The sequence below is a fragment of the Enhydra lutris genome, unplaced genomic scaffold (assembly GCF_002288905.1).
Source record: "Enhydra lutris kenyoni isolate GAN:26980312 unplaced genomic scaffold, ASM228890v2 scaffoldscaffold3, whole genome shotgun sequence".
In the NCBI taxonomy this organism is placed as follows: domain Eukaryota; kingdom Metazoa; phylum Chordata; class Mammalia; order Carnivora; family Mustelidae; genus Enhydra; species Enhydra lutris.
Window position 1 is genome coordinate 85,612,971 of NW_019154087.1, and position 27,848 is coordinate 85,640,818.

Sequence of the window (27,848 nt, forward strand, 5' to 3'; positions counted from 1 at the left end):
GGCGGGAGCCGGGTCCCGGCGGCTGTGCGGAACCGGCGCCCGCGGTGAGCGGAGGCCCGGTCCGCATCCCGCACCCGCATCCCGCCCCGAGCCCCCCTTGCCCCCCGCAGGCACAGCGGCGCAGCCCCGGGGCAAGCGGATCGGGGCGGGTCGGGGCGCTCGACGCCCTGGCCGGGAAGGTAACTGGGATTGCCCGGGGGCCCCCTCGGTGCTGTTGTGGTCCCAGCGGCCCTTCGCCAGGGAAGGCTGCCAGTCAGCCGCCTCTCCGGCCCCGCGCGCTGGGCGCCCCCGGCTCCCGCCCTCCGGCCTCCTCCCAGCCCCACCTGAGCGCCGTCGCCCACTGCAGGCTGTTAGGAGGCTCGCGGAGGGCGAGCAGGGCGCCGTCTACTCCGTCTTAAAGGAGAGGCCCTCCTTTCCCCGTTGCGCCCGGCCATCCCTTCCTTCTCCTCCTGCCGGGGCGCACCTGGACGACTTGTTAAAGCGCAGGGCCAGGTCCCATCTCCGCCGTTTCCCACAGTGGAGGGCTGGGTGGAGCCAAGGCGATTTGCATTTCGAACAGGTTCCCAGGTGAAGTTGCTTGCTGCGGGCCCAGGACTGAGCTGGGAGCACCACCTTCATGACCTCTGCGGACTCACCAAGGCCTGCCCGGTGAGACCGCCTAGCTTAGACTTGCTTCTCTACCCCCATGGGAAGCAGCATTAAGGTTTCTTACTACTCGTCGCCTTCCTTCCCGCCCTTTCTCTGCCCCCTAGATGTGGGCCTTTTCCAAGGCCAGGAGGGCGGGTCCCCAACAGTTATGGTTCCCAGTGAAGCGCCCTGTTTCCAAAAGGATGATTTCTCGCATGGTCAGGAAGGGGTGGGAATGAGTTTGGTTACCGTAGAGGCTGCTGTGGCTCACTGCTGTGAGGAATACACGTGGGACACACTTTACGAGGACCAGTCATTTAACAAACAGCAGTTCACGGGGCGCAGTGCAGCACTGAAATGTTTGCTTGGGCCGGGTAGGGGTAGTGAAGAGGAGGAGGCTTTTCAGTTGACCACATCCCCCTCTGTCTTGTTCATGTGACATCTCTGGGAGCCAGAAATAACCAGCGATCTGATTAAATTTTTATTTCCCTCTCTTTTCCTCCCCCTCCCTTCCTTCCTTCCCTTCCTTTCCCTTAGCCCCTTTCTTCCTCTCCTATCTCCTCTCCCCTCCCCTCTTCTCTCCATCCCTCCTCAAAGTATAGTTGGTCTGATTGTATTTTTATCCTTCACTCCCATCCAGGGAACTTCTCACCTACATATAGGTTCAATGCTTTTCTTTCTTTTTTTGAAGATTTTATTTATTTGACACAGAGAGAGTGATCACAAGTAGGCAGAGGCAGGCAGAGAGAGAGGACGAAGCAGGCTCCCTCCTGAGCAGAGAGCCCGATGTGGGGCTTGATCCCAGGGTCCTGAGCCGAAGGCAGAGGCTTAACCCACTGAGCCACTCCAGCAACCCCCCCCCACCCCGGTTCAATGCTTTTCAACAAAAGTGCCAAGGTAATTCAATAGGGATAGTCTTCCAAAAATGGTGCTATAGGAACTGGATAGATCTTTCTGGAACCTTGACTGAGCTTCTGCTGTGCAGGAATCAGCTCCCGCCTGCCCCCAACACTTTTAACACATCAACTTTATTGAGAAATAATTTATGTACACGAATGCACTCGTTTAAAGTGTGTAATTTGGGGTGCCTGGCTGGCTCAGTCAGTGGAGCAAGTGATTCTTGACCTTGGGGTTGTAGTTTCAAGCCCCACATTGGGTGTAGAGATTACTTATATTTATATAATAGAGATTACTTATATTTATAAAAATAAAATCTTTTAAAGGTGCATAATTAAAATTTGACAAATGTATATAGCTGGGTAGCCACCACCACAGTCCAGTTATAATTTCCATCACTCTCCCAAATTTTCTTGTTTCTCTTTGCAGCCAATATCCTCACCCTAACGTCTAACTGGCATTAGGCAAACACCTATTCTGACACTGTGGATCATTACTGACTGTTCTAGAATTTCAGGTAAGTAGAATCCTACAGGGTCTTTTTGTCTGCCCTCTTTTGTTGAACAAAATGTGTCTGAGACTTATTTATCCATACCATACCATTACTTCTATCAGTAGTTTGTTTCTGTTTATTGTTGAATAGTATTCCACAATTTGAGAAACACTTTTTTTTTTAAAGGTTTTATTCATTTATATAAGAGAGAGAGCGAGAGCACGCGTGCTGTCAGAGGGAGAAGCAGACTCCCAGTGGAGCTGGGAGCCCAATGCGGGACTCGATCCCGAGACTCTGGGATCATGACCTGAGCCAAAGGCAGTTGCCTAACCAACTGAGCCACGCAGGTGCCCGTATACGCCCAGTTTATATACCCAGTCACCTGCTGGTCAGTTTTATGCATCAACTTGACTAAACTATCATACCCACTTATTCAAACACTAATGAAGATGTGGCTGTGAAGGCATTTTGTAGAGGTGATTAACACAAATAATCAGTTGCTTTTATATAAAGATTACTCTCAGTAATGTGGGTGGTCTTGATCCCATCAGTTGAAAGGCCTTAGGAGCAGAACCGAGGTTTCCCTGAAAACGTTCTGCCTGTGGACTGCAGCTTCAGCTCCTGCTGGAGACCTTCCTATTTGCTTTTCTTGATGACCTGCTCTGTGGGTTTCAGACTTGTGGCTAGCCCCCAGTACTGCATGAGCCAATTCCTTGTGATATGTCCCTGACTGATATACCCTTTGATGGATATTTGGGTAGTTTTCAGTTTTACACGTATGTTATGAATAAAAATGTCATAAACATTAGAGAGGAAGTCTTTGCATGGACATATATTTTAGTTTTTCTTTCCTTTTAAAAAAAAAATTTATTTATTTACCTGACAGAGAGAGTCACAGCAAGACAGGGAACACAAGCCGGGGGAATGCGAGAGGGAGAAGCAGGCTTCCCGCTTAGCGGGGAACCCGATGTGGGGCTTGATCTCAGGACCCCAGGATCATAATCTGAACTGAAGTCTGACGCTTAATGACTGAGCCACCGAGGAATCCCTGTTTTAGTTTTTCTTTGACAATACTTAGTAGTAGAATTGCTGGATCATTTTGTAAGCCTATATTAAACTTTATGTGAAACTGTAAAATTATTTTCCAAATTCCTGTGCCATTTTGCATTTCTATCAGCAATGTATGAAAATTCCAATTGCCATACATCTTCATCAGCACTTGGCATTGTAAGTCTTCTTAATTTTGGCCATGCTGTGGATGTGTGCATATATATATATATATATATATATATATATATATATATATATATGGTGTGACATCTCTTGTATTTATTTTTATTTAACGACAAGTGATGTTGAGCATCTTTTGAAGTTTACTAGTCATTTGTGTATCTTCTTTTGCAAAATACCTTTTTAAATACTTTGTCCATTTTAAAATTGGGCTATTTTCGATTATTCTTTCTGAATTGTAGGGATTCTTTTTACACTTTGGATACCTATGTTGTGTTATGTATATGCATTACAGATCTTTTAATCCTGCCCGTGGCTTATCTTTTCATTTTTTAAAATGGCATCTTTTGAAGAGCATTTTAAAATTTGATGCAGTCCAATAAACTTTTTTCCTTTTATGGTGCATGGGTTTGGTATTTGAAGAAATCTTTGTTTAACCCAAGGCCATGAAAGTTTTCTCCTAAGTCATCTTCTAGAAGTCTTATAGTTTGAACTTTTACATCTGTGATCCATTTGAAGTTTAGGTAAGCATTGAGGTTCATTTCTTTTTTTCTCTCAGGTGGATCCTCAGTTCTTCCAATGCCATTTTTGGAAAAGACTACCCTTTCTCTATTGAAATGCCTTGGCACTCTTGTTGAGAATCAGTTAAGCATGCACATGTTGGTCTATTTCTGGACTTTTTTTTTGTCCCATAGACCTGTCTGACCTAGTGCCAACACTACAGTACGGATTCCTGTAGCATTATGGTGTATCTTGAAATCAGATAGGTGAGCTCTCTAACTCTGCTCTTCTATTTCAAAAACGCTATCCTGAATTTTTTGCATTTTCAAATAAATTTTAGAATCCACTTGCCAGTTTTTACAAAAAAAACTTTCTGGGACTTTTACTGGGATTTTGTTGAATGCATAGTTCAATTTAGGGAGAAATGACATCACAATTTTGAGTCCTCTAAACCATGAACATGTTATGATCTTTGTTTAGATTTAAAGATTGTGCTCTGCAATGTTTTATAGATTTTAGTGTGCAAGTTTGGCACATATGTTAAATTTATTCCTACGTATTTCATGTTTTTTGGATGCTAGAACAAGTATTGTATATTTTGAAATTTCATCTAACAGCTCATTTTTAGTATATAGAAATAGGTGGTTTTTTTATACTGACCTTGTATTTTGTGCTTTGGTAAATTCACTTATTAGTTCTAGTAGCTTTCTGAGCCCGAAATTGTGACATCTTTGAACAGTTTCACTTCTTTCTTTTTGATGGGTGCACCATTAATTAATTGCCTATGTGCTCTGATTAGGACTTCAAGTATAATGTTAAATTGAGGAGGTGAAAGAAGTACCCTTTCTTTGTTCTTGACTTTTGGGGTAATATTCAGTCTTTACCATTAAATTCTGTTGGTGGTAGGCTTTTCGTAGATGCCTTTTAATAGGTAAAGAATGTTTCCTTCTATTCCTAATTTGCTGAGAATTTTCATGTGTAGTGAATCTTGTCATGTGCTTTTTATCTACTGAGATCAGCTTTTTCTTTTTCATTTTGTTTATTCTGCTAATTACATTTATTCCTTGCATTCCTTGGTCATGATGTATAATCCTTTTCATATATCCCTGGATTTAATTTGTTTGTATTTTAAGATGTTTTGCGTTTATGAGGTATATTAGTCTAAAGGCTTTTTTTTTTTTCTTTTAATGTCTTTGTCTGGTTTTACTATCAGTGAGATGTCTGTTCTATAAAATGGAAAGTGTTCCCCCTTGTTTTCTGATGTTTTATCCAAGAGCAGGGAAGTCTCCTTGGATCAGAGTTCCATTCAAGCTCACCAAGGACTCTGCACTCATCCCCATACTGTTTCATGCTTCCTCCGTCTTGACTCAGCTGCTGCCCCATTCTAGAACCTGGGAATCCTATCAGAATCCTCCATCCTTTCCTCTTCAGCAACAAAGTCTGTTGATTCCAAGCTCCGCCCCCAAACTCCCCAGTGTTTCTCAACTCTCACCCAACAGTCCTTGTCTTGATTCAAATCCTCATTACCCACTAGCTGGTAGGTTCAACCGAGATTGGCCACTAGTCTGCTCTGCGATGTAGCCTCTGAAACTTGAGGCTCTCAGGATCAAATCCCAACCTCTTGTGCCCCACCCCTCAACCTGACACGTACAGAGCTACACTTTTCCCTCCGGCCGTGCTATTTTTGCAACTTCTAGAAAGGTACAAGGTTTCATGCTTCGCGTTTTGGCACTACCTGAATGTTCCTCCCTGCCTTCTTCCGAATGACTCGTTCTGCTAGGGCTAGACTTGGAGGACGGGGCGAGACCCTCCTTCCGCATTCCAAGAGTATACGGAGTCGCCAACGATCTTCCTTTTCAGCCCGTGTGCCCATTCAGCCAAGGACCAAGTCCTTGAACAGTGCCTCTGTGATTACGACCGCGGATACTGGGTGAGGCCACCGTACGCATGAGCTCGAACCCCCACCAGGCACACAACTGGGTGGGAGTCCAGGGGCCTCTTCAACAACGATCCCTCCCGCCCGGAAGCCAAGGCCTAGAGAACGCCGTTAAGACACGACTGCGCTTGCGCAGGGCGGCAGAGGCGGGACGAAGGATGGCGCCGAGGCGACGCGCCGGGCGAGAGAGCTTTTGTGCGCAGACGCGACGAGGACGGAAGGAACGCGCGGAACCCCTTCCGGGGTGCGGCGGTTTGTGGGGGCAGAAATGCGGATCGGCGGGAACGCTTTACCTTTTCCCTTGCGAGGTCAGGGAGGTGTTGTCAGCAGTTTCTGCTCTTTTCCTTTCAGTAGAGGCTTGTGGAAACAATTGAGTTTAGCTCCCCCACACCAGGCAGCCGGGGGCCCTGTCTGCTGGAGCTTCACCCAGATGAGTCTAACTTCTTAAGCTCCACGGTTCCCTTACCATCTGAGGGTAAGGGAACCGTGCTCGCGAGGAGCACATTTTGGTTGCTGAGGAGGGGAGAGTGAGGATTAGGAATATTTCAAATAAACCTGAGTAGGCTGTAAGTCTTGGGACAGGGACAATAGGGAGCGACTTCAGAGAGGGAATGGGGTTCTACTTCGGGTCATGGAAAGGGTAGGTGGGCAAAGGGCATGGAAATTCAGCCTGAGAGGAGACGGTTGTGCAGACGGGGAAAAGGCACGAGGTAGGATGTGGAGGCAGAGATGGTAGTGGCAGTTGTCTAGTTGCACGGTAGGGCTCTGTTGCAGCGTTTGTAGCCTGGTGGTAAAGTTGGTAACTTGATTTGGTTTGTGGCACCTGTCCCAGACTGCCTGGTGTTAAAAGGGTGCGGCATGGGCTTCCTGATAAATAGAAACGATAATGGTCTGCTATACTCGTCAAAAGCATTCTCATTGATTTTCCAGTTGAATTAGTTCAGCTTCTAGAGTTTGCTTAACTTTCATAGCACAGTATAATCAGTCTTTAAGAGGTGAAAGCTTGGATTTTCTGACTTCGAGAATATTGCTCTTAAATTCGCCCACCCTTTTCCTATATCAGACTCTGTATAGTGGCCCCTCTGAGCGTCACATAAGGACAATTAGTTTTTTCCCGAGTTTGGTTGTCCTCCAAACCTTGAATCCAGACATGCATGGACTTAATCCATTACCCAGTAGCAGAGGTTAGGAAATTGCCCTCTTTTCACTTTTCATTCCTTTGTAACTGATAATAGGGTGGTTTGGCTGATTGGGTGATGCTGTATGTGTAAATCTATTATAAAGTCTGTCTTCATCATTATCAAACAGTTAAAAATATAATTGTGTACGGTGCTTCTGTAAATATGTTACAAGGTACTGTTCACTATGTTTTGGAGTCAGTTTGTACTGTTGAGGGATCTTATGCTGAAGAGTGCTTTTGAGTTTCCTTTTCTGTTGCTGACCATCAAAAAAGTATTTGTCCTGAAGTAGATTCTAAGTATTTGCTGAATGAACAGACAACAGTAGTCAGGAGGCTGCCCTGAGAGCCATAAGGGTTTTCTGGGGAAGGGGATAATGTTCTAAGTTTGATCCCATCCTCCATTCTGCTCATCTGATGTCCCATTGTCTGGCAGCTAATTTATTTAGTTGACCCACTGTTCTTGAAATACACCAAAGTGGCTGACCAGTGAATTCCAGTGTATCTAAAAAACGCAAGACAGATGTAATGGACCCCGGAGACAAGTTACAGAGGCAAGAATTCTAAGACCTTACCTAGCACTTACTTGGCAGTTGTACTGACTATGGCTGGTATGTACATTTTTATCCTTTCAAGTTTATTTTTTGAAATATCTAAAGTAGGACTTTAAAAGTTATAACCATTTACATTTTTCAAGGCCTTACTGTCAGATATATGGCTTTTGCAGGTTCCCTGTAATCATCTTTGCTTTCCTTTTTTGCTCTGGCACTTTGGCAGCATTAGAAAGCAACTTAGGTGTGTTTGTAGATCTAGCCAAAAATCGTGGGTGAGGGAAGTGCTGGCTGTGGCAAACAGGATACGGAGAGGTACTTTGGCTCTCTACACTCAATTCCTGTTACCTCATGACCATGAGTATTTTTGGAAAGTGGTCTGTGTCTGCAAGTGGTTGAAATTTCGTAAGGTGCTACAACATTTTTCTACTTGGGAGGAAAAATCCCCACAAATTCTTAAGAATAAGTTCATGTTTGAAGAATATAAAACTCTTATTTCTTAGTAGGTTGTGACTTGTCATTAGAAAATTAACAACTGGGTGAAAGTCGTTATGTCTTAAAATATAAAAATGTAAAAATTTGACTCAGGGCCAAATTTTTGTTCCTCTGTCTGATTTATACTTTAGTGGGGATGAACCCTTATTTGGGCAGAGTCAACAACAACAAAAAACCAGAACCAAAACAAAAACCAAAAACCAAAAACTCAACCCCCAAAAGAACCCTGTACATGCATAATACAACTTAGTAATCTGCCACAAAGACTTTAGGTGTTTTGTCTACCTAAGACAGTCTGTGTCAGGGAACACTGTCTAAAGACAACTTGATTTGATTAGCACAGTACCCAGGACAGCCTAGAAACTAAAACTCTTGTTTTAACTGAATAAAACCTCCATATGACTTCTTGGGGGAAACAAATGTTTAAAGATAACTAGCTTTTTAAAGGATGGATCATGTTAAATTGCTGATAAGTTGACCAGAAAAAAAGTTTTCCTACTTGGCTGTTTTTTGGGTGCCCCCCTCTTCTGTCAAAAAAAGAACAGCTACATTGTTTAAAAAGTCTGATGTGGTTATGGAAGATTTTAACTATTGCAGTTTGTCATGACGGGACTGCACACAGGGCTGCTCCAAGGCGGCCACCATCTATGGTGAATTTCTTGCCTCTGAAATTGCTTTTGTGGAAGGGAAAGGAGTGGTCTGGGGTTTTGCTGATCAAGCAGCATCTCAAGATAGTTGGGGGACAGGGGGGTTCTTCTTCAAGTACCTGTGATAAAGTTTTTTTGTTTTGTTTTATTTTTAAATCTTACTTACTACAGAATTACAATTTCAGGTCACTGGGGCATGTGACTGGAGTGCTTTGCATATTAATGAAGACTGACACTTTGTATTTCTCTTAGGCTCAGAGGCAGACTTAGCCAAGATGACTCAATTCTATATGCCTTCTGGCCATGAGAATACAAATTTTTGCCTTCAAAATAACTTAGGACCAAGAGAGTCCCCACAATGAAACAGTAGTAGGATATCTAGATAAGGTGAGCAAGACTGGAACCTCGGGGCTCCTCAGTAGCTCAGTTGGTTGAGTATTGATTCTTGGTTTTGTCTTAGGCTGTGATCTCATGTGCGCGCAAACAGGGAGTCTGCTGGAAGGTTTTCTCCCTCTGTCCCTCCCCCTACTTGCACACACACTCTAAGGTGAATAATCTTTTTTTTTTAAATAGCACTCTAGAGCCTGTGATTCATTGGATATAAATTCACATCAAGGTACAGTTACAATGTTCCTGGCAATTAAATTCTCTTCTAACTAGATACTACACAGTATGGGGATGAGAAATAGTCTTCATTAACTAGTTTTCTTCATTTAATAATTCTGGCCCATGAGGCCTGCAAAGTAGTATATGGAAAAAACTTATCCTTGAACTTGTCAGGGTCTAGTGAATGAAGCCAAGCCCACAGAAGAGGAGCAGAGGTCAGAAAATTAACAAAGGGGTACCTGGGTGGCTCAGTCAGTTGAGCATCAGACTTGACTCTGGCTCAGTTCATTATCTCCAGGTCCTGGGATTGAGCCCCATGTTGTACTCCCCACTGCTTATCTCCCTGTCCTTCTGCCCCTCCCTCTGCTCACCTGTGCACTCTCTCTTAAACAAATAAATCTTAAAAAAAAAAAAAAATTAACACAAAACTAGGCTTTCTGAAATTATTACTTCTCTGCTGGCTGCCATGTTATTACCTACAAGAGGTAGCGTGGCTTCACCTTTATAGCTGTGGACAGTAGCATTGTACCTATATCTGTTTCAATTAGAACAATCGTATTTTTAAAAGAAATGAAGTCAGACTTAGTTGAATGAGAAGCTAATTTTGCAAGGGTGAGAGGCACCTGTCATCCACTGGCTCTTACAAATGCATGTTTCAAACATCTTTGTGTGTTTCGAGTGAGACATGTCCCTACAGACACACTAGACTTGATCGCTGAAACCAGGTCAGTAGAAACCATTGAAGTTTATTGGCGGTCACAATGCTTACACTGTATGCAGCAAACACCCTTACAAGTCTATCCGCAACCTGATCACGCAAGAAAGGATTCACCACACAGTCGCCAGAGGAGAAGGAAAAAAAAATTAACAGGCTTGTTTTGGGGGGCAGAGGAGAGAAATAAAGATAAAACCTAATTGATGAGTGTCCCATGGGCAAGAGCTGAACTAGAGATGCGTACAACTAGCAGCAGCAATTGTGGAAAAAGTACAAGGCAAATAGCTTTCTCCATTAATTTTCTTCTGTAGGTTAATTTTTTTAAATATTCAAAACATTTATTATGGTTTTCATTTTATAAAAATGTATATTTTTAAGGGGGCGGGAGATTGTTAAATACTTCATGCTAGGCAGACCTTGTTATTAAGAACCCCTCCACTGCAGGAACTCCCTCCAGTTCATACATTCACGAGTGCAGGGTACATATATAAATATCCACGCGCACACATCCACACACACTGCCTCAAGGGCTGGGGAAGACTCAAAGTTATCGGCCACGCAGCTAGGCCTCTGGTGGACACCTCCAAATCGCTCACCAGGAGAGCAGTGGGCTCAATTCCTTCTCTCTGGTCTCTACCTTTACAGAGACTGAGAACCCTAAGTCACAGAGCTACATCCGACTTGTAAAAGCAAGAGGCATCTGTCTGAAGATGAGGATAAGCAAAGTGGGAGAAAGGATGAAGCTAAGAACACCAAACACTTTCAGCTGTCACTGCAAGAGGCCACGGGACCTAGGGCAGCATCTATGGTTGAAGGGGAAGGATGGTGCTCCACATGGCTTAGAGTTCCTAATAACAAGGGTAATATAGTAACAGGAAGTGATAATTTGGGGGGCAAGGAAAGGGCAATAAGAAAAAATATACATTTGGAATTTTTAGTTTTTTTTTTTTTTTTTTTTTTTTTTTTTTTTTGCCTCTCTACACTGTGTCACTAAATATATCTCTGCACGTTCACACATCCTCGTCCAGTAAAGCTTCAGGCCACCAGAATACACATTTTTTCCTCACTCGCATACACAACCCCTCACATCAGCATTGGTGCACTAGACTCTGTAAAAATTTTTCAGTCACACTTTTTGTTTTTAAACTTGAGTCAATATAAACCTTGTTCAAAATGTTATGAAAAAATGTACATGTTTATACAAGGCAGGTTGTGGCAGGACACTGGGGGATCCCCACCCCCCACCCCCTGGGGTGGCCCCAGGAGGAGGGGCTGGAGTCTCACACATTTGTGTCTCTATCTCCTCCCACCACCCTTCCCACCCAACCCCCCCAGGAACCAGCAGCGCCCTGCCCCCTAGTGAGTGCACTCACACCCCTATTCCCTGGGGAAGTAGCCAGTTGACTTTGCCATTTTCCCCACACCCCTGGAGGAGGGAGCCAGGGTCAGCCAGGCCCTCTCCCTTGTAATTGTTTGCCCCTCTGGGCCAGACCAAAGGGGCGCTGCTCTGTACAGGTAGAGTCCAAGAAGGTGTCAGCTCATCATGTCATTGCTATTCACGCCATAAGTGGAATTCTTCATCGAGTCGTTGACTTCTCGACGGAATGCCGACAGGTTCTGGGTGAACCTGCAGAGGGGATGCATGTAGGTTAGGGGAGGAGAATGGAGGGGAAAGGTCTTGGCCTAAAACATTTCTGGCAGAGAAGCAGCTACTGAGAGGCAGAACGTATGAATCTGTTTCTAAGGTCAGTTAACCTCAGTCTTCAGACCTTAAGGGAAAGCTGGACTAGTTCTCCAACCCTTTCAACGTGACGACCCTGTGGCAGACCTTGAGATCTGGTCAAATCTGGGGCTTTGAGGGCCACCATGGGCTCATGGCAAAACAAAGGCATGTGAGAGAGGTGGGAAGTAACCCTCCCAAGGTGAGGGCATGAAGAGAATGAGGCTGACTTAATGCTTAACGCTGGAGACCTGTGGTATAGTGCTGTGCTGTCCAATATGGTAGCCACTCTCCCCACAGGGTCACTGAGCCCTTAAAATGTGCCCAGTGCAACCAAAGAACTGATGCATATTAGCTGTAAGTTCAAATTCAGTTCCCCGATTGTACCTTAATTAATTTTAAATTAAAATGCCATTTTTCTAATTAATTAAATTTAAATAAGACTTAAACATTGATTCAGAAAAGCCTGATATTCAGTTGACAACCAGACAACTTCTAAGTATGTCTGGTATACCTGAATATGGGAATCTATTTTGTCAACTGTACATTTTATGAAGTCTTAATACAAATCAAGTGTTTCAAATGAATATTTAGCATCTGACTTGAGATGCCTTGTTAAGTATACAATACACAGGATCTTGCAGACTTAGTACAATAAAAAGAATGTTAAAATTCTCAATTTTAAAATATGGATTACATATTATCTGCATATGTTAAATACAGTATATTAAAATGAATTTTGTCTATTTCTTTTTACCCTTTTTAATGTGGCTACTAAAAGGTTCAAAGGTACGTACATGGCCTGCTTTTCTACTGGACAGCACTGCTTTGAGATGGTCTCTAGAAGAGTTTCAAGGAGTCTCCCCTGTTCGATGATTTGAGAAATTGCTTAGGACTTCTCGGCAAGGCCTCTACACTCACCTGTCTCTGTTTTTTGTAAGAAGATTTCGCTCGATCCCTTCCATCAGGTTTTCAAAACACAGATGCATAGCCTGCTGCTTCTCTGGTGGCTGGCTGTTCACGATACTGTTCCTTAGGTCAGAAAAATACTGTGGGGCAAGGGGTAAGACAGGGTAAGGAGAGGAGACAGGGATTAGACCTCCCTCATCTGCAGGGCTGAAGGGATGTTCTCCAAGACATGGAATTACCTACCCAAATGGGGTACCTTGTTTGTAACTATTTCCAAGACCATGTGTGTTCATCTTACTTAAAAATCAGAGTTTTAAATTTGTAAACACTCTAAGGGTCATCTGATCCAGGGTCTATTTTTTTTTTCTTTTAAAGGATTTTAAGTAATTTTACACCCAATGTGGGGCTTGAATCCACAACCCTGAGATCAAGTCACATGCTCACATATCAGCTGAGTCAGCCAGGTGCCACTGATCCAGGTTCTTCTACAGGAATCTCTAGACTTCCTTATGTTTGTGGTGGAGCAGGAACTAGAATTTAGGTCATTGGTGGTCTGCTCTCCAGAGCAGAATTGTCTGAATTGCCACACATGCTGACTTCTAACAGTTCAGTGATTATGTGCGTTCAAAGCATGAACAGTACATGCTCAGAAAATGGGCTGTTTTCTCCTCTGTTTCACCATCGTGGGGCGTTCCTATAATGTTTCTCACAGTGCCCTGGAAAATGATAGCCAAACGTGTGTTTACCCATGCTTCTGGCTCTGGGCACCACGGAGCTGGCTCTCTTACCTTTTCATTAAGTAGTATCAAGCCAAGTAGGGGCCGTGACATTGACCACTGGTTCCTACAGTCTTCAAAGATGATGATGTTCAGCACCGTTGACAGCATCTGGAAATGCAGAATGAGGCAGTGATCTAGTGTGTAGCTACCCGAGACAGACTTACAGATTCTAAACAGAAGAGTTCATTGGGTTGAAGGCCTCTTCTGTCTAGGGTAAACCAGGCAAATAGTTTATGAAGTTTTATTTTAATCTTCTATTACAACTTAAATTTTCTAAGGTATTTCCTGTCCTGTTCTTTAAATGGTTTGACAATTCCTTTAAAAACGGATCTTCTGGGGCGCCTGGGTGGCTCAGTGGGTTAAAGCCTCTGCCTTCGGCTCAGGTCATGGTCCTGGGGTCCTGGGATCGAGCCCCGCATCGGGCTCTCTGCTCAGCGGGGAGCCTGCTTCCTCCTCTCTCTCTGCCTGTCTCTCTGCCTACTTGTGATCTCTATCTGTCAAATGAATAAAAAAAACAAACAAACAAAAAACAAAACAAAAAAAAAAAAAAACGGATATTCCAAGTTCACCCTGATTTTTGTGGGGAATGGGAGGAGTTAAACAGTGATCAGAGTAGGCAAAATCCCTTTACACTACAGCTCCCAGGTACTTGTCTCAGAGGAGACAGCTTTGTAACATTCTGGGAATGTGATGTGAATGTGAATTATTTCAGTGTTTCTTTAGAGAACAATGCAGACAAAGATGAGATTGGTTAAAATTAACTAGTAGCTAAAAGCTAAATAATTCCATCCATCCCATTTCCTTATCTATTTTTATCTAGTATATTTTTGCAAATCTTACTTCTAGAAAGATGCCTCACACAAATAAAGCAATGGCAAACATATGGTTTGATCTCTGTGTGGTCAGTTATTTCCTTTTATTCTGTATTCTTGTTCCCATTCTGCAAATGGGAGTACAAGCTTTACAGCTGGAAACTGCTAACTCACGCTCCTCTTACAGCAGCGGGTGAGCCCGGCCATTGTTGTAGAAGGAGGTCATGTCCAAGGCTCAGGGGTTGGAGTGACACTTGGAAAAGCAATTCAGAACTTGTTTTTTTCCAGATCTTTAAAACATCTGATGATTACAGCAAACTCAAAATCCACTGCAATTTTAAGGCACGAACTTTGCTTCGGCAGCATGAGGATGGTGAGATAGGACTCCCCATTTTGCTTGCCCTTTCCTCTCTCAGAGAGGTTCTTGCACTGCAGGACCCCCACACGGCTGCCTGATGCTCACGCTCCGTACCTGCTGGATCATCTCTGGATGCTGCTGCATGATATGCAGAAAGCGGTCACTCTCCTGGTTCAGAGGTGTCGTCCTCTTCTTGGTGCTCCGTGACAGTTGCTTAAAGAGGTATGTCACGATGTGGTCTAGGCAAGAGCAGCAGCCTGTGCATACCATGGTGTCTGGAAGAAAGAGCGCAGGGGTGGATTACAGCAGGGGTATGGAGCTGCTGATGGTGACGTGGGCATCACGTCCGCCGTTAGCTGAGCTCCAGTAGAGGCAGAGGTAGAAGAGGTAGAAGTACCCCGGCAGCCAGGGAACTGTCCCCAGCTCAGACAAGGCCTGTGCTTGGGCGCTTTCTGTTGACTTCTCACCCTCATCTTATAACAAGGTCCAATTCTAAGTTTGAAAGTGAGCATGTGGTAATAGACAACATGCATTAATAATATTGACATTTCTGACTCAATGTGGTGTAGATGTATATCTTCTGCTTCATAAAAAATAACGAATAATTTACATACAGCAAGTACTTCTACTGTGCCAGATATTATGCTAAGGACTTTCTAATTTATCCTCTTGAGAACTCTGGGAGGTAGTTGTTCCATTTTAACAAATAAACCAGAGTTCGGAGAGGTTATATGACTTGCCTCCAAATCACACTGCTCAAAACTGGACAAGGTGTGATAAGAATCCAAAAGTCTGAGTTACTGGGGGAGGCCATTAAAGCCAGCTTCATATAGCCTCCTGAAATTTCGAGTTTGCTAGAGGTACCGTATCCTTTATCTATGAAGCGTTCTGCAGGGAGTGTGGTGGGCCTGGCAGGGGTGGGGGAGCTGCAGACTCGTCTACAAAGAGGACACCGCAGCACAGCCTGCAGACAGAGCTCTGACGAGGTGAGGCACAAGCCAGAGGACAAAGGGATGAGCCCTTAAGAGTCAACCCTTCTGTTTCTGTTTACACAGAGGTCCCTCAATTTTCAAGAAGCTATAAAACAGAGCAGGGTCGGAGCCCTTGGCTGGACTGTCCCAGGTATGGGTTGCACCCTGCTGGACGTCAATGCCAGTCAAAGCAGGGGCACGGAGGTGTAACTCACCACAGCAGGCAATCCGCAAGTCATTCTGTGTGCACTTGCAATATATTGTGATTATCTTACAGCTGACTTAATCTTCCTATTTGTTTTGCTCAGCTTAATATAAAAAAATGTATTTTGTTCTCTGAATACATGCATACCTACTGAGACTGGTCGAAGGTAGCCTAGGACAAAAGGGTTGGCAGGAGCCCGGTGGAGGAGGAGGAAAAACCCATGCAGCTGCCAGTGGGAGTGCCTTCCACAGCCTCCCTGTCCTCGGGTTAGTGCAGGAGGGCCCCTGCCTGGTCTTCGGATTTGCCCCGCCCAACTCCCTCGGGCTCCCCTGCACCGGTGTGTCGGGTGTTTGGCTTTCTGGACTCTCTCTTGCCTGCGGGTGCTAGTACTTGCTGTTCCTCATGCTAGGAAGCCTCCCCACTAACCTGCTAACGCCTGTCAGCTTTCTGGCCCATGGTTTTTCATCAGTGCTTCTGGCTAGCCTTGTTTTACCCCACTTGCTCAAAACCAGGAGTGTAGGTGTTCTTCCTGACAACTCTCACAGCACTCCCTCCTCAAGCCCCACTGTGGTGCGGAAGTAGGTAAGCGCAGTAAACAGGCACTTGTCGACTTGTCTGTTTCATCTACCAAATAAAAAGCTCCTAAAGGACAAGGGCTGTGGTTATTAATAATTACTGTATCCTTAGTGCCTAGCACAGTGCTTGGTCCTCAGAATAGGGTCAGTAAGTATTTCTGGATGAGAATATATCCATGAGTCATACAAACACACACTTTTGGATACAAGAGCAAAATCTTCCCTTTCTGTTAAGAGGTAAAAAGCAACCAATCCAGGTGCTCACCAAGTGCAGTAAGTCCTTCAGAAATGGAAGAGAGAATATACATGATGACGTGAGGTTCCAGGCTTGCGATAAAGTTCATGTGGTCCTGGGTCAGGACTTCCAGTAGTGAATAGTAAGACTGGCTGAGCTTGGGGTAGTCCTGTGGGAGAAGAGGACAAAAATCTGCTTAGGCACTGTGCACCTCAATATGCAGGGAGCAAGACTTTTTCTTTTTCTTTCTTTCTTTTTTTTTTTTTTTAAGATTTATTTATTTGAGAGAGAGAGAGCATGAGAGGGATTTAGTACTTCTAAGAAATGAAAATAAGAGCAGGAGACAGAATCTCAAGCAGACTCCTAGCTGAGCGCAGATCCTGCTATGGGGCTTGATCTCATGACCCTGAGATCAGGGCCTGAGCCGAAAACAAGGGTTGGATGCTCAACCGACTCCGCCAGCCGGGCACCCCAACAGGGAGCAAGATCTTAAATAAAACAGCTCAGTTCCCTTCAGATGGGAAGACAAAAGAGCTAGTTAGAGTTAGCTTATAGTTCTCCAGAGAAACATTCAACCACAGTGTCAGGCAAAACAACCAAAAAGCGAGACCCCAAAACAAAAACACCTGAATACAATGAGGGGCTCAGATCTTGTCAACAAAGCTTAGTGCTTACCAAGAGGTCACTGTGGGGAATGGAGAGGAGCAGCTTGATGAAGGTCTGGAGAGCGTTGTCCAGGGCGTCATCCCCATAGAGACGGAAGACTCCAAAATTGACATAGCTCCCACTGAGGGCTGCCTTCAGCATGGAGAAGCAGATGGAGATGCCCTTGAGCTTCAGTGCATAGACCTGATCCTTTGGGACCTCTCCTAGTGTCAGGATGCGATTGCCTGAGTAGACAGACATGTGACATATACATGTATAAACCACATTATTACTGATAGTTTAGGTCATCAGCTCAACCCTCCTACTGGGAGGCCCTCAGTGCCAGCTGGCCTTATAATACCATCCTGGCTGGCGCCATGGCTCGCCTACACTGCATACAGTGTGGTGACTGAGCTGGAATTCCCTCCCGGGGTTATCCTCCTCTAAAGCACGTACCATACATTGTTATCATCTTGCTGGTTTCTCTGAAGAGTAAGATGCCATTGGGGGAAGAGACATCAAATTGTAGTCGCTGGGATCTGAGCAGAGAACACAGAGGCAGAGAAAGTCAGAGGTATGCTGCTGGAAGACTGCAGTACTCAGGCTCTCATCTGAGTACCCTGGGTGATTCTTTTTGCACTAGGATGTGCAGATTACCTATCCTAATGCAGAATAACCAAGTCAAAGGTATTAGCCAGTGACAGAGCTTCTATCTTGAAGACTGACATGCTAGACTCAAGTTCTGCTTCTCAAACTGAAAACATTTAAAAGAAATGGAAGTGAGGCAGAAGATGAAACTACTCTCTTAAAATTCTCCATTTTGGGGGCACCTGGGTGGCTCAGTGGGTTAAGCCTCTGCCTTCGGCTCGGGTCATGGTCTCAGTGTCCTGGGATAGAGCCCCACATCGGGCTCTCTGCTCAGTGGAGAGCCTGCTTCCCCCTCTCTCTCCGCCTGCCTCTCTGCCTCCTTGTGATCTCTGTCAAATAAATAAATAAAAAATCTAAAAAAAAAAAAAAATTCTCCATTTTGATTAAAATATGGCTTCTGCAATAGTCGTTTCTTAGAAGTACTCAATCACAGCCCTTTAGACATTAACCTGCCTTTACCTTTATAGCTTCAGTGGCAACCAAGAGAGGGTACAAGCACTGTTACCCCTTGATAAGAAGGAAAGAGGTGAAGGGACTGGCGCTGCTACTAGAGAAAGTGGGCGAGTCAAGTGTTTTAAACAACTTGAGCTCTGGGTTCCTGACTGTCCCCTGAACCAGAGCCCCTCTTTGCTTTGTGCCACCTTTTAATGAGCTGCTAGTTGGGACTTTTACTGACTGTAGTTGGTTAAAGCCTCAAACTCAGGAATTCTTCCTGACCCTTCTTTCCTTTCCTCCCCACGTTGGATCCATCAAGGTCTAGCACTACATAACATGCCCCGAGTCTATCCAATTCCTCTACGTTCTTCTGCTTCCACTACTGCCCCTCTACAGTTCCTTTCCTCATGTGGTAGAGGGATATCTTTCAGTACTGTCAACAAGATCCCTGTGATCCCATGCCTCAAACTTTTCGGCAGCTTCCCACTGGCACGAGAACCGTTCGCCTGCGCCTTCCTCACTGCTGCTGTACTAAGTCACCACAGGGCTGGGCCTCCACCTGCCTTTGACTCCTCCCCTCCTATGGCCTCCCTCATCCACCGTGCTCCAGCCAGTGCATTTTCCTGTCTCCAGTCCCAATGAGCTCATCCCGTCTGAGGGCTTTTGTAGCTGTTTTCAGCTATAGGCTCCTCTCGTATGGAGGGTGGTCTTCTGTAGTTGTTTTCACAGTTTAGAATGCTCTTTCTCCTTATTTTTGCAGGGCTATCAGAGTCTCTTTTGTCGTTCAGATCCCAGCTTAAATATCACCTTCTCTGAGAGGTTGCTTCTCTGACCCTCCTCAACTTCAATTCCTCTGTTTTATTAACTTTTTTCTTCACAGCACTTATCACTATTTGAAATGATTTTCCATGCTTGTTTCACTATTTGTTCTCCCAGAACGTAACATCTAAGAGGGGAGAGGTTTTGTCTGGCACAACAGCTAGGAAAGTGGCTGGCAGAGAGTAGAGGCTCTAGGCTCTTTGAGTATTACCTACCCCCTCACTAAAGTAGTTTTAAAAATTAATTCTATCAGGGTGCCTGGGTGGCTCAGTGGGTTAAAGCCTCTGCCTTCAGCTCAGGTCATGATCTCAGGGTTACTGGGATGGAGCCCCCGCATCAGTCTCTCTGCTCAGCAGGGAGCCTGCTTCCCTTCCTCTCTCTGCCTGCCTCTCTGCCTACTTGTGATCTCTATCAGATTAAAAAAAAAAAATCTCTTAAAAAAATTAATTCTCTCAGGAGTGCCATGAGGGGCAGATACACGGACCTGCAATTCTAGTGAAGTCAAGGGGGTGGATTTTTCTCTTCTTCCATCCCTAAATTCTTGGGCATATTTAAGATTTGGTATTTTGGAAGTCTGCCTTACTTTCTTCTTAAGTAAATCATTACCCATACAGCTGTACTTTGCCAGACAGACACCTTTCTTAAAAATGGATATTCATATACGTCTGGCATCACTGTCAATTGTCTTTTTTGAAATGTGAACTTCGAAATGTGGTGGATATGACACCATTACTAAATGTTAACTTTTATATGTGGGTGGGGAAATTGGAATACAGGTTGCCAGATTCACCTCTTGTAAAAATGGGTTATCTTAAGACTCTTTCCAAAGTGACTTATTTCCTGAAGCAGCTATAACTTTGTGTGGCTGGGACACCCTTCTTCCAAACAAACAAAAACATATACACATTAACTTTTAGAGACGTTTTTCAAATTCTGAAAGCAGTGAATCTTACTATCTTCTACAATCTGCCCAAACACGAGATAAAAATCTCTTGTTCCAGAATTCTCTCAGATGAAAGGGCAGTCATATCTTTTGAAAATCTTCATCCGGCTTACCTGTTATGAACTAATTCAGCCATCAGCTTGAGCACAGGAGTGGTACAGGCTGGATCATGGTACCATAACTCAATTGCCCGCTGGAGAATTGGCATGTAGGATGGATATCTGTAAGTGAAAAGCTAAGGAAGAATTCTAAATCCAGAAAGGTACAGAACTGAAAGTAATCTCTCTGCGCTGGTTAAGCACAAACTGTCGAATGAAAGTCTCCACCTGCCTGTCTCCTGTTTGCTAATCTTGTCGTCTTTTTCACCCAAAGGGGCTACAGGGACAGTGTGCTCCTGAAATTGTAATAAGCATCTAATAATGCATGGCCATTACATAATGACTTGGTCCCGAAGAGCATAATGTGTCTCACATTGTTAATTTATCTTCTTTTCCCTTCTGTGACATGATAGGAAATAAGCTATTTCTGTTATATAACTATTGGAGAAACAGAGGCACTCAGCTTTGAAAGGATTTGTTCAAGGTTATGAATTCAAAGTTAGACTTTCTCATTCCTAGGAAAGCGATCTTTTTTTGGCAGATTGAAATGTCTCTGTCTCCTGACTGTAGCAAACTTCGTGTGCAGCAGTTCCATAGGCATTTATACCTGGGACCCAGAACAGAACATGGGAAACGACCTCATTCGTTTGCCTGTCTGTCTGACCCAAGCAGGCAGCCCTAGGCCATTAAGCCACTGTGGAATGGCAGCTAACAAGACACAGGGCAGGTCTTTGGGGAAACCCCTCGCCTTCGCCTTCGTTGCCTCCTTTATCCTCCCCCTCCCTCTCCCTTTCCTGATGACACCACCGCCCATCCGCACTCCAGTTAGGGCTTTCAGTGGCCGGCCTTCCTGGTCTGTATTAGGATACATCCACTCAAACAGCATCATGAAGCTGGTCTTGGCATTGAAGGCGAAAGCTATCCCTCTCAGGTCTCTTACAAGGCCAACCAGAGTTCGCTGTAGTAGAAGGCAAAAATGTATTAAAATAGAAGAAAAACCAAACCTGTAACCACTTGGTGAGGATTTCATAAATGTGTAATCAAATTCTTCCACCACTCAACAAATACTCCTTCCCAGATATTCTGAACTGATCTCTTCCACACTATAGGATGCAATCTTTTTCACTTGGAAAATTAGTTTTGGAAGCTTGTTATGTACAAAAAAAGCAGTGATTCCTGGTCCATCACAGCAAAAACAGGTTGATAAAGTTTAAGACACTAATGTGATAATTCATTACGTAAAAAATGGAAAAGCAAAAAAGCTTGATTCAAGAAGAGTTAGAAAAAAAGAAGAAATGGCCAAAACATTTACACAAGAAGGGGGAGAAGGAATATATATCCTGAAGGTTGGTCCCACAACTAATTACAAAGGCCCCAGTGCCACAGGAAATCAACTGCAGACCCTGCTGGGAGGAGGACAAAGAAGGCTACGGGTTACCCACCCCTCTGGTTGGGGTGCCTGGAAATAAGACTGTGTCAATCCTGGAGCTGTAAAGGACACTTTTATAGAAGAGACTGCAGCCTCAGAGGTCAGATATCATGCCCAGCATCACGAGGCTAGGTGGCAAGAGGGCCAGGGTTAAGACTCATACCATCAAGACTCCAAATCCAATGCTTTTTCTCAGTAGAACTTTTACTTGTCCTATGGGCCCTGAACAGCAATAAAACTGACTTGAAAAACTAACAGTCATCACTAGGCTCAAGGACATGGCACATATGGATGTCCTGATTCATTGGTCAAAAATGATCGCACTTCTGCTAACATAACAGCCTGTATTAAGCGAAGTTCTATTCCTAAACTAATATATAAGCTATTTTCAAATCTAAGACGTGGTCACTCTAGAGACTTATCACATGAAGTGTAACAAAGAGATGGATCATGCTTATACCTCATGGCCAAAATAGTTCTTTTCATAAATTTTACTTGCTCTGTATGGAACTAAAGTGATGGGGAAAAGCGCGGCTATTCACTGATCTCCCTGTTATCCCCGGAACCGGCTGGTACTCAAGCTCAAGTTACTGCCACGCTCCACACTAACAGCTTTGAATGGCACCTATCTCAAGACACTGGTAGAAAGAGGAGAGAGAGCTGGACAAAGTAGTGTTGCTCTCTGACTTCCCTGATGATTTGGAGACAGAAAACTGAGAGCCTTTCTAAAGATGAAAACAGAATTTTAGAATATTAGGTAAAGCCTGGCATTTTCGGGACCATAGTCCTGGCTATTTGGTGACTGTAATTCAGCCTCAGTGTCATTATGAACACTGCAAGAAAGTCCTACAAATACTAATAGCCTAATGTTTTCTGGTTTTGGTGCAGAGACCTACATAGATAAGGAGAACAGGTGTGTGTGAAGATGGGGAGAGCAAAATCAAGAAATAATCATTCTGAAAGCCAAAATCAATAACTAAAGGTAACTTTAAAATTCCATATACATGGAAATTCACAAAGCCTTCTAAATGACTCCTGTCACTTAAGAAGAGATCTTAATAGAAATTAAATAATACAAAGAACTGAATGATAATGAAAATGTTACATATAAAAACTGTAGACTCCGGAGGCTTAGAGCATAACAATGTTAACATACTTAATACTATTCAACCGTACAACTAAAAATGGTTGAATAGTATTCAACCGTACAACTAAAAATGGTTAAGCTAGTAAATTTTACATGTTTTTTTTTAACAATTAAAAAAAAAACCCAACATCCAAAACCAACATGTGGAATGATATACCTAGAGGCCTAGAGGGACAGTTATAGTTTTAAATGCTTACATTAGGAAAGGAGGGCTGAAAAGAAGAACAATGGAGAAACCCCAAGAAAAAAATGAAATAGAAAATATAGATACAAGAGGTTAAACAAAGCAAAAAAACAAAAAAAACAACTATTATTTTTGCAAAGACTAATAAATACATCTCTGGCAGGACTGATCTAGAACAAAAGAAAGCACTAATAAGCAGTATTAAAAATGAAAGGGGAACACAATACTGAAGATACAACAGAGATTAAAAAGGTAATAGGAAAACATATAAAATAACTTTACGTTAGAAGTAACTACGTTATTACATTTGAAAATGTAGACAAAAAAATCCTAAGAGCTGCTTAGAGAACACATTTAAAGAACACATTTTAGCATAAAAATAAAAGACTTTATAAATCTACTGGTTCTTCTATCTCAAAATCCCAGGAGTCCAAGAGGTTATAGACAAAGTGAAATCAGTGGAAACTGTATGGATAAGCATTATTTTCTGCAGTGCTAGCTAATCTAGTCTCTGTTGGGGGTTGCCAGAAAGCAGAAGCTGGTCAACCAGTGAGTGAAGGACTCACCTTTGCCTCTTGCTCGTTGAAACTGTTAGTGCTAAACATCTGGGCCACAGCCTCAAATGCTCCCGTGAGTGGGAGCATGAACTGCTCGTACTGATCTTCATCCTCTCCTGCCAGGGAAACAACTAGTCTGTGACTCCAGTATAAAAAATACAAAGCTGTGTATGCAAGGAAGATAAGATAGTATGACAGGCAAGCAGACCCAAGGATAACTCAAGTAGGCCCCTTTACCATATACCCCATGGGTTATTATTAGTAATTTCAGAATGAAATGTAAATAGATCACTTTTAATCTAGAAGAAGGCAGAAATCATCCATTGCACGGATGTCCACATTGTTTTTTGACACCGAGCCACAATACCAGAGATTCAGATGTGTATAAGATACTACATTTTTATCTACTTCTCCTTAAGTGAGAGCTAACAGTCAGCTAAGAAAGGACTGAGTCTGGTGTATGAGAACCTGACGAGACTCATACTTGAATCGGGTGCTTGTGGAGGCTTCTTCACGCTTCTCTTTTCACCCATCTTCCATAAAGCAAGAAGATTTTGTAATGTTATGTGGTAGGATGAAACTTAAATAGCTCAAAATGAGGATGACAGCACTAAGTCTCAGTCATTAGTTGACCCAAAACTGCTAGTATCACAGCAGAGCTAGAAAGTTTCTTCAGCCCTGTGGGTTCACACGTGCCAGTGAAAGGAAGATTCTGTTGATGGTCTTAGGTGGGTTCTGCCTTCATTTGGGGTGGAGGGTTTACCTGGCCAACAAGATGCATTTAGGGCTCTCAATCCTCCTAACTTTCAGAGAAGAAATATGAATAGGTTTTAAACCCACTGCACATCAGAGGAAACTTCTGACACATACTGTTCTTCTCTTCCAGTTACAGGGACCATGATAGCGTGATGTGTTCTTGGTGAAACCAGACTTATTTCAGAGAGTTCTGTTACTGTTGAAACAACAGGAAAGACCTCCCCCACATCTAGTTTTCTGTGCTCAAGTAAGAACTGACACCGCGCCAGACTGCTGCCGAGCCTCTAGGGTTTACTGCAGTACCTAAATCCACCATGAGGAGGCGCCCAAGTGCCGTGTAGAACGTAGTCCGACACCGCATGTCTGTCAGATTGGACTGATTGTTAATGCCCAGAAACGAAAAGTGCTCGCTCTATTGAAAGAAAAGAAGACAAGTTAAAAAGGTAAAACATGGGCACAGGCAAGCCAGGAATTTCAGAGTTACTGAGCCTTTTCAAGCTAATGGCTATCTTGTCATTCTTAAGAGTATGAGTTGTTGTCTACAACTAATTTATCTTTGCATGAATAGAAGTAGGCAGCATCAGCGTAACTCCGATCACCCTGCTCTCAGGAAGCCACTCAGATGCCCGTGAAGTGTGATCTGGCGGTGTGAAGGGAGTCAGGGAGCAGTCTCTGGCTGGGGAGGCACTGTGGGCCTCAACTGAGAACATCTCCTGTGTATGGCTACGGAGGAAGCACGTGTGGCTAGCAGGAGAGGAGAGCTGGGAAGAGGAGCGAAGCACTCACCGTGTGATTGTTCAGCATGAACTGTACCGCACTAAGCTTCACCAGTTTCCTTACACTGCTGTACGTGAAGACAAAGAGAGAAGGTCAAGGAAAGTGTGTGCAAATGAGGCATCTCTAATGCAGAACGCAGCTTTCTAGGATAAAGTAAGCAGTTTCTTTGCTGCCTTTGACTTCCATACCCAGATTCTTTTTCCTTAAACACTTGAATATGACACCTGCCAAATGGAAAAAAAGATGTGTTCTCTTCTAAGTGGTATTTAACTGATCAATGACAGAATACCCATACCAAACGGCCATCTGTAAGAAAAGAGATAAAACCCAGCAGTTTCCCCCAAGAATCATGAATATCCTAGGGTAACTTCTCTCACTGGGGCTTCTAACAGGGAATTAAGCCCTAAATCCCTGCCTCGGGCACCCACTGTGTGTGGTAAATAAAGTTCTGTCCTATGCATTTAGAATGGTACTAGCTATGTACAATCTTTGGGATGACTGAGAAAAAAGTAACTCATTTTTATAGGTTTTAGTCTCTTGCAGACCCCTGCTTGTGGTAGTTTGTCTCAGAGCAATTCAAACTTTATGGCAGACTTAGTCCAAGTCAAGTCAAGAAGGAGTGCAGCCACTACTTTTACTGCAGAGCTTGTAATCAGGTGGCTTCTACCAAAAGGCTGACAGACAATCAAGATGGACTCTGCATCAGGGAGGATGCAAAAATATTGGCTACGGAGTGTATACTGATCTGCTGGGTGTTTCTGGATCTTAAAAATAACCAGGGAGAATCTGTAGAAACTGTCGTGGGGTGGCTCACATTTAGTGTCTGGAATTATCCCTGGATTCTGTATGGGTGCTGCCTTTGGCTCCCAGGAGAATGCGGGATACCTGAGCACACATAAAAACTAAATGAAAGTGGAAAGAGCAGGAGGCCATGATTTCTAAGACTGTGGCAAACCACAGTTCCTGCTGTGCACAGAAGATGGCTTAGAAAAAGGATATCCAATGGAGAGGTCATTGAGAAGCTGTAGTGTCTTAGAAGTGATCGGTTCACAGCGGCCCCAGTACTTCAGGTTGGTGATGCTGGAGGACAAAAAGAAAAAAAAAAGCAGGAGATACTTTTGATTTGCCTGGTTTCCTTGAGGGTTGGGAGAAGAAGAAAATCATCCATCAAGAGTCACCACACATCTGCATCACCAATTCACAGACATCACAACCACAAAAAATGGGTATAAAATCTCCGTACTTACATTTGGTTGACTAGAAAAATTATCCTTCAGATAATCTTCACTACTTGGTTCCAAAGCTACACTGGCCCATACCCAGGCCCTTGGAATTCTGGGGCACTCCAGGGCTGATTTCTGCAGCAAGGGTAAGAGATTTCTGCGGCAGTGATAACATGCAGACGTATGCAATTCTGCACCTGCACCATCCACTGTCAGCTGCAGAATTCTAGTAGCCCTTGCTTCCGGGTTCTTGGCTGGCAGAGTCCTTTAGACCCCCTTTGTTTTGTGCATCTTAAATTATTAACCAGCTCATGGATATGAGTGTTTAGGATTGGGATGGCTGGAAGGGGGCAAAATGTCACTTTGCACACAGCCCTGGGTAAAATATTTGGCTCCTAGTGTGTGCTTTGAGATAATGAGCTCCTAAAAAGGGGAAAATATGAACAAAGGGGCATAACTTAAAAAAAAAAAAAAGAAAAAAGAAAACAAAACAAACGCAAAAGGGCTAATTAGGAGCTCCAACTTTGAAGACAATTCAAATAGCACTCCATTTTGCAGATTCAAGACTCTCAAAGGGTGTGATGCTTTGTGATAGGAAAAGCCTGTTTTAAAGTGAGGCTCTCCTCCTTGGGAGGGGGGCACCTAGTGGAAATCAGCACCAGAAAGTGAATGCCCATTCTGGGCATCCTTCGGTGATTGGGTGAGAGGCTGAGCACCAATCATGGGCGGGAGGGAGGTCCATTTTGCTAATGCCATGACAGGGTTTCACCGGTGATTCCAGAAGCTAGAGATGAGATTTCACATGAACAAAATTAAATCCTTGCCTGTACAAGCCTGGAATGCTCTGGGGCCGGGCCATATCTCTAAGCACAGCTTGTCACACACTCAAATGCACAATTTTCTGACGCAAACGATCAATGCTAGAATACCAAGGCACTGGCAGCATAATGCCAAGATCACATTTTACAGTTGCAACAGGATTGCAAGGGACTCTTGCTGATGGCAAGCCAAACACTTACATTTTTCCTATGAAGACGCTCAGGACCATGGTCTCATCATTCAAGCACAGAACTTCTGAGAGTCGGCGGTACAGCTGGTGTTGTGTTAAGGGAAGAGAAAGTAATCAGAAAATATGGATTAGAAAAGTCACATTCCAACACTGTTTTTGTCCTTATTCAGGGGTAAGATGTGGGAAGAAAATGGACAAAAGTGTAGGGGAAGTCTTTGTTGAAGGGGTAAACTAGTTTCTAAGTATTACTTGATACTAGAGAGATGCTGAGCTATCTTACCAGTTCCCTTCACCCCGAGATGACAAAGACTGTCAAAACCTTCTGCTGTTCTGAACATCAATTCATGTACAGAGACTGAGAAATGCCAACATTGAGACCACCAGATGTTTTGACCAGCCATCTGTTAAGCACATGGAACACTAGAGAAATGGACCCAATTCTTGGATGAACCTCTCAAAATTCTACAGATTAAGAAGAGACATCTGGATCATCCTCACACTATAATCTGTGTCTGAACTGCTATCACATGTTTCTCAGCAATTCCGCAAGTGCAAGTGAGAACCAAGTGGAGCCAACTGAGCGCCTGTTACCTTAGAGGATTTTTGCACCTGGTCCCCAATGTAGATCTTACGAAACTGTTCAAAAAAGCTCAGCATGGCCAATTCTAGCTTCTCATTACCCGCTTGAGCCAGGCGAGAATCTGTTAGGTTCATCAGCTGGAGCACCCTAGAGGAAGAA

General features: G+C 43.8%; 1 protein-coding gene across 4 annotated transcripts in view; it reads right to left on the reverse strand.

The window, feature by feature from the left end:
• Positions 1-9,886: 9,886 nt before the first annotated feature.
• LOC111153444 (exportin 7) overlaps positions 9,887-27,848 on the reverse strand; it is a 90,333-nt gene continuing 72,371 nt past the window's right edge. For all 4 annotated transcript variants that reach the window (XM_022512488.1, XM_022512475.1, XM_022512467.1 and 1 more), the window contains exons 14-28: positions 27,701-27,836; positions 27,120-27,193; positions 25,877-25,957; positions 24,887-24,950; positions 24,404-24,512; positions 23,354-23,460; positions 20,897-20,985; positions 20,043-20,150; positions 17,541-17,623; positions 17,115-17,329; positions 16,470-16,608; positions 14,568-14,728; positions 13,293-13,391; positions 12,517-12,644; positions 9,887-11,502 (exon numbers count right to left, since the gene is read on the reverse strand). In XM_022512488.1, coding sequence (XP_022368196.1) covers positions 11,409-11,502; positions 12,517-12,644; positions 13,293-13,391; positions 14,568-14,728; positions 16,470-16,608; positions 17,115-17,329; positions 17,541-17,623; positions 20,043-20,150; positions 20,897-20,985; positions 23,354-23,460; positions 24,404-24,512; positions 24,887-24,950; positions 25,877-25,957; positions 27,120-27,193; positions 27,701-27,836 — 1,687 coding nt within the window. In that variant the 3' untranslated portion in view covers positions 9,887-11,408. The remainder of the gene's footprint in view (positions 11,503-12,516; positions 12,645-13,292; positions 13,392-14,567; positions 14,729-16,469; positions 16,609-17,114; positions 17,330-17,540; positions 17,624-20,042; positions 20,151-20,896; positions 20,986-23,353; positions 23,461-24,403; positions 24,513-24,886; positions 24,951-25,876; positions 25,958-27,119; positions 27,194-27,700; positions 27,837-27,848) is intronic.